The 6923-nt window shown below is 35.4% G+C and overlaps 1 protein-coding gene across 3 annotated transcripts; it reads left to right on the top strand.

Moving 5' to 3' along the window:
• The first annotated feature begins 771 nt into the window (after window positions 1–771).
• LOC111392242 (regulatory protein NPR5-like) lies at window positions 772–3758 on the top strand. 3 transcript variants are annotated; one of them, XM_023017531.1, is made up of 3 exons: window positions 772–1484; window positions 2194–2858; window positions 3289–3758. In XM_023017531.1, the coding sequence occupies exons 1-3, from the start codon at window positions 1005–1007 to the stop codon at window positions 3593–3595; spliced, it is 1452 nt and encodes a 483-aa protein (XP_022873299.1). In that variant the 5' UTR covers window positions 772–1004; the 3' UTR covers window positions 3596–3758. The 3 variants fall into 3 exon arrangements, with proteins under 3 accessions (XP_022873299.1, XP_022873298.1, XP_022873297.1); XM_023017530.1 differs by having other exon boundaries at window positions 2194–2892; window positions 3323–3758; XM_023017529.1 differs by lacking the exon at window positions 3289–3758 and having other exon boundaries at window positions 2194–3264.
• The last annotated feature ends 3165 nt before the right edge of the window (window positions 3759–6923 follow it).

Raw genomic sequence — 6923 nt, 5'->3', positions numbered from 1 at the left:
CAAAAATTAAATAATTGATAAAATTTTGGCAAATAGTGCAAGAATGAATTGTCAACTTCATATATAAATAAAAGTAAAGTCTACAGGTGTTACGGAGGTACGGGGAAATTTGAATTAGAAAATAGTGGGCACAGATAATAATCTCTAGTAGAAGATTTTTGACTTTACAAAGTTCATACTAGAGATGTCAATTGGGCGCGTCGACTTGAACAGTTCGTAATTCAACCCGAAAAAAACCTGAATGGGCTCGTAAAAAAAGGAGTAAAAATCTGCTGCTTGTTTGGCAGCATTATATGCTGCATGTTTGGCAGCCAAACAAGCAACTATTTTAGGGGAAAAAATTTTTAAAATTCCAAAAAAAACCAAGCTTGGCCCGGCTCAACTCGGTAAGGTCCAGGCCAAAAGCTTGGGTCAAACCTTAATTTTTTGGCTGAGCAAAATGGCCAAAAAAAGCCTGGCTTAAAAAAGCTTGGGTTCAACTCAACTCGTTGAGAATTATTTAGTTTTCGTTTGACAAATTTATTAATAAGAATGTGTGAATAATAATCTTTAATTTATAATTAAAATTAGTATATTAATTTAACTCAATTAATCCAGACGAAGTGACATAAACATACATAAATAAAATACGGCCATCCCAAGGAAGATCTTGTTGTGTAATTAGGCATCAGATCAAGGACCCACCCATCAAATTATCAATAATTCTATCAGATTTCATGTTAATATAAAAGTAATCTCAGCCGCTCACGTTAGCGATTTACACTGAATCAATTAGAGATAGAGAGAGTGAGCCTCACAAGAGATAACTGTTAGTCATCAAAGAGTAGAAGAAGAGAATGATTAAATGAATGAGCAACCAAGCTTTTACGCTCTCTTCTTCTCCTCCACTTAAAAACTGAACCTTCTACTCCTATACATATCTATCATCTACAGAAACACGCACACACGAGTGTCTCTCTCTTACTCTCTCTCAAACATTTTCTACTCTCTCTCTACAGTTCGCCATGACCCCGGAAGACTCCTTAAGATCTCTCTCTTTAGACTATCTCAATCTCCTAATCAACGGCCAGGCTTTCAGTGATGTAACTTTTAGTGTAGAGGGCCGTTTAGTCCATGCCCACAGGTGTATCCTAGCTGCCAGAAGTCTCTTCTTCAGGAAATTCTTTTGCGGGTCCGACACGCCGGGGGGTTTAGACGCATCCGGCTCCAGGATGGGCCAGACCGGGGGACTTGCATCATCTCCGAGAGGGGGAAACCCTCATGTTATACCGGTGAATTCAGTGGGGTATGAAGTTTTCCTGTTGATGCTGCAATTCTTGTACAGTGGACAAGTCTCTGTTGTGCCCCAGAAGCACGAGCCCAGGCCTAACTGTGGGGAGAGAGGATGTTGGCACACACATTGCACTGCAGCCGTTGATCTTGCTCTTGAAACCCTTGTCGCCGCGAGATCCTTTGGAGTGGAACAGCTCGCTTTGCTCACTCAGGTTTTCTTGTTTTCGTGTCCACAGTTTTTCATACTAATCTCTCTCTTAAGCACTGACATAGGGAAACTAATTAGCAAGATCTGAAAACAGCGGTTTAATTTGTGGGTTTTGATTTATTTAAATAACCACGCTAATTGTGTCTGAGGTGGCCTGGTTAAGACTTTGAAGAAAATTGAGTTGCAGAAAAAATATCGTGTTAATAGGTTCATTAAAATTTCTAATTATGTTTTAATCAACTTTCTTTCCTTTTGTTGCTGGGTTAATATTATTTCAATGAAATCTAGCACTCTCTTTCTGTAGAACTAGTTTTCCTCTTCATTTCTTCCGCAGCATCTTATCCAACAGTGGTTTTATAAGTTTTAACTAATGAATAGCGTGGCTTTGTTTTTTTCTTTTCTCTGAAAACTGTCTTGAATAATGCTGTGTCAATTGACCGGTTCCAATATTGACCACAGAAACATGTTTCTTGAATTGTATTTCACTATAATCCACTACCAAAGCATTCCACATTTGGTTGTTTGATCTCTAGTCATGTCTTCCACAGTGATCTCATCAAATCTTGTCCAAATAACCTAACTTACCTCATTTGGGTTCAAGGACAGAAATCTAATCTAACTATTAATGCTGAAACGCTACAAGAATTGTAGTTGTAATGTTGTGAGATATTTTTTAAGAATTTTAATTTTAATTTTTAAATGTTGGAATGCAGAAGCAATTGGCAAATATGGTAGAGAAGGCCTCAATTGAGGATGTAATGAAAGTTTTGATAGCTTCAAGAAAACAAGATATGCACCAGTTGTGGACTACTTGTTCCCATCTGGTGGCGAAATCTGGCCTCCCACCAGAAGTTCTAGCAAAGCACCTCCCCATTGATGTTGTAGCCAAGATTGAAGAGCTCCGCCTCAAGTCGTCCCTTGCCCGTCGCTCCCTAATGCCTCACCACCACCACGATCTTAGCGGTGCTGCTGCTGATCTCGAAGACCAGAAAATACGCCGAATGAGACGAGCCCTCGACTCTTCTGATGTGGAACTTGTTAAGCTTATGGTAATGGGAGAAGGCCTTAATCTTGACGATGCATTGGCCTTGCACTATGCAGTAGAGAATTGCAGCCGGGAAGTGGTAAAAGCATTGCTTGAACTTGGTGCAGCTGATGTAAACTACCCGGCTGGCCCAGCAGGCAAAACCCCACTCCACATTGCCGCCGAAATGGTGTCTCCGGACATGGTGGCGGTCCTCCTCGACCACCATGCCGATCCGAATGTCCGAACCTTGGATGGTGTCACTCCCCTTGATGTCCTTCGAACCCTAACTTCTGATTTTCTCTTCAAAGGGGCTGTGCCCGGACTCACACACATTGAACCAAACAAGTTGAGGCTTTGCCTGGAGCTCGTCCAATCTGCTGCCTTGGTAATTTCCCGCGAGGAGGGCAATGCCAATGCACCTTCTTCCACCACAATTTATCCTCCAATGAGTACTGAAGATCATGCCTGCAGTAGCACGAGCAGTGGAAACATGGCGAACCTTAACCTTGATTCAAGAATGGTGTATCTAAATCTTGGCGCAGCCCAAATGGGACGCAAACTGAATGAAGGAGAAGACAGCAGCCATAACAACCAAAGAGAAGCCATGAATCGACATGACCCTTCAATGTATCATCACTCCCATGATCATCAGTATTAACTCAACTACACTTCAATTCCTCTTTCTCTATATTGAACAATATTTCCATGAAATGGGGCTCTGATTAAACTAGCTTGCAAAAGTTTGTTCGATATTCATGGAGATATAACCAAACAAGTTGAGGCTTTGCCTGGAGCTCGTCCAATCTGCTGCCTTGGTAATTTCCCGCGAGGAGGGCAATGCCAATGCACCTTCTTCCACCACAATTTATCCTCCAATGAGTACTGAAGATCATGCCTGCAGTAGCACGAGCAGTGGAAACATGGCGAACCTTAACCTTGATTCAAGAATGGTGTATCTAAATCTTGGCGCAGCCCAAATGGGACGCAAACTGAATGAAGGAGAAGACAGCAGCCATAACAACCAAAGAGAAGCCATGAATCGACATGACCCTTCAATGTATCATCACTCCCATGATCATCAGTATTAACTCAACTACACTTCAATTCCTCTTTCTCTATATTGAACAATATTTCCATGAAATGGGGCTCTGATTAAACTAGCTTGCAAGAGTTTGTTCGATATTCATGGAGATATTTATATACTTTTCATTGCAGTCATAAATCAACACCATTGATTTTTGTTTCACTTTTTATGCGGTGTAAGTTCTTGATTTTTCTAGGCTGTCAACGATGGAATTTTTTTGTCAATGAGATGGACAAGAGACTGAGTATCCAAGTTTTTCTGCTTTGATGGAGATGACACAGGTCAATCTTTTCAAACCCTCTGGCCTGTCAACTCATTTTGTTTCTACTTATAAGTTATAATGTAATAAAAATATCCAAAACCTACAATTTATTTCTTCCCATCCAAACACCGACCCTTTTATAATTTTATTATACTAAAATTTAATATTTTGATATATTTATGTAATATATACATAAATGCACCGAATAGTATGTTATCATTAGCATAATTTTATGCATTTCATCTTATTTAAGATTGTTTTTTTGGTGTATTTTATGCTTTATGCATATTGCCCCACATGAATATATTTTTCAAGAATGGATCATTTGGTTTCTTGTGCCGGTGGCCGGGTGGGGTAGTAGAGTCTTTTGGGACTTTGTTGGGACATCAGATTAGACCATTGTTTTTGTTGGTGATGAGGGATATGAGCTGTCTCTTCTCTTCACTGGTATATTTTTCTTTTTTCTTTTGTACTTTAAGGAATTTGATTGGCCTTAAACCATTTCTAATTTTTCATATCATATTTTAATAGAAATCATTTGGCGAATTGTACCCAAAAATAAAAATAAAAAAGAGGATTGCTGTCTTACTAGAATGCAGCATTGAGTGTGATCACAAGATAGATTATTATATTCCTGGTATAATATATAATTCTTGATCTGTCTTATTGTTAATTAGATGACATAATGATATATTTGTATATTGAATTGTTGCTCACCTTTTAATTTGTCATTCTCTCTTTCTTGGTTGAGTGCAATGAATGTGTTCTTGAGTATGTTATATAGGTAGACAATTCAATAAGCAAATGATTTAGATTTATTTTCCTTTTAGAAGATGGAAAATTTAAATAGCGTTTAATCTGTTCTTTTTATTGAATTAAGTTATTAGACGATGATAGTAAAATAAGTAAATTTGTGACCAATGTTTCAAATTTTATTAAATTACGTGTATTATATGTAATTGATTAGGAAAAGAATTTGATAGACACTAAAGAAAATACGATAGTACAAATTATAGTCGATCACTTACACAATAAAGAATAAAATTTTGATAATTGATTTATCAAAAGAACTTTGAATGGAGCATAATATCATTATTCGAATTAAAAGATCTAAATAAATCATAGTAGCACGTCTAACTTGGTTTTGTTTTTTCTTTGGTTGCTTAATTTTTCGGAGTTTCTCTGTTTTGGGGTCTAAATGATGTCATAATTAATAAATTTATTTATTAAGAAAAATTCTACTTGTACATAATTATTGCACATAATAGTATCCATAATGTGATGTGACAATCATCCGGTTATTAAAGTGCAAGTGTGAGATTTGAATTAAAGGTTGAATCCAGTGCAACGTGTAATTATGAACACCATTATGTAGACAATTATATATATGTAGCATTTCTCAGAAATTATATATGATTATTTTTGTGTCAGTATTTAAAAACTTTTTGCCATTTTCTTATGCTGCTGTTTTCTCCGTTTATTTTATCTTTGAACAATCTTCCAATTTAAGAACTAAGGCAATTGTTTAAGAAGGATTATTTCAAAAGGCAAAAGAAGTAAAAGGAAAAAAAATTGAGAGAGGATTATTTTCTAAAATATATTAGGTTAGGATCGGATATTCTAAAAATAACGAGTATTTGTTAACTTGTTAAATACAAAACCATAAGTAATCATTCTTTTTTGTGCCAACTAAACCTTGATGATATTTGAAAGTTAATTAAATACTGAAATTTTCTATTCAATCCACAGAGCTAAAATAAAAGAGATGAAGATTTATAATAAATAAGTGAATTTCTCATTTCTCATTTATTTAGTAACTTCAACTTTTAAATGAGGCCATTACATGAATAAGTTTCACCTTAACTTTTTCATCAAAAAAAAAAAAAAAAAAATGGGGGTATCACATCCTTGTTTAAAAAATATATACTTGTACAAGTAAATGTTGAAGATAAATAAAAATTGAAAATAAATAAATAAATAAATATATTTACTCTCTAACACATCAACCTTATAGGTTGTCGCAAAGTAATTTATTTTTATTTTTTTTCCAAGAGAAAATAGCATGTTACATAAATATGAGAGGGTTGTAATCAGCAGCATATTCAATTCCTGTTTAGGTCGTTTTTCTTTCTTTCCCTTTTTTCATATTTATTTATTTTTTATTTTGCACTTGTGTCACCATCCGTTACTTTGTAGCTATAAGTGTAAACAAATTAAGTAAAAATAAATACTGAATATGGATCTACCAGAAAGAAAAAGAAAATTACTTTTCAAGATTTATGCCTTTATTTTCTTGAAAAGTTAAAAGCTTATTCAAATTATAAACTAAATTAAATTTTGGCACTTCGCATTCCCAAAGTAACCAAATTCGATACTTTATTCTTTAAAAATAATCTAAAAAGCAACTAATGCTAGCTACCTCTTTGTTAGGAACTTGTCTCCTTTTTTGTTTGTGGGCAACTTATCCCCTCAATTTTATCACTTTTGGCACAGCAGCCCACTGAATTTATGCATATTTGCATTTATCTCTTGTAGACAATTAAAAACCATTCAATTATGTAATTTCCAGCACTTTCATTGGGAAAATGTCAATGGTCATTTTAATTTAGTAACCAAACTTTAGATTGTTTCAAATTGGTTATTGTAGTTTGCTTTTATTTCTTCTCTCTCTCTCTCTTCCTCCCTGCGCTCGTTATAAAACCGCGGTTTAAATGGATAACTTGCCTGCGGTGATTTCAAGCAGGTTGAGATGACTCGATATGGCACGATGTAAGTAATTTATAGGTTGGCATGTCCAATGTAGAACCTTATTGTTAATTTCCTTTTTTTTTTTTCTCGAAGTTTGGCTTTTCATGGAAAATCTTTTGAGGGGACAATTTCTTATTCTTTTGTTGATTGGTTTGGGCACTAGAAGATGTTGTGCTCCCCTTTAGGAAAAGCTAATGACAAATTACAACTTTTAATTGAAGTAATATCCGTTTTTTATTTTTTATTTTTAAACTTCACTTTAAGATCTATAAAATCTTCACAAAGTATTGAAATTTTTTGACTTTTGGGGTGGGGGGGGGGG

Source organism: Olea europaea, unplaced genomic scaffold (assembly GCF_002742605.1).
Source record: "Olea europaea var. sylvestris unplaced genomic scaffold, O_europaea_v1 scaffold907, whole genome shotgun sequence".
Lineage (NCBI taxonomy): Eukaryota > Viridiplantae > Streptophyta > Magnoliopsida > Lamiales > Oleaceae > Olea > Olea europaea.
The sequence above is the reverse complement of the archived record's forward strand: the minus strand, read 5'-3'. Positions and strand labels throughout refer to the sequence as shown.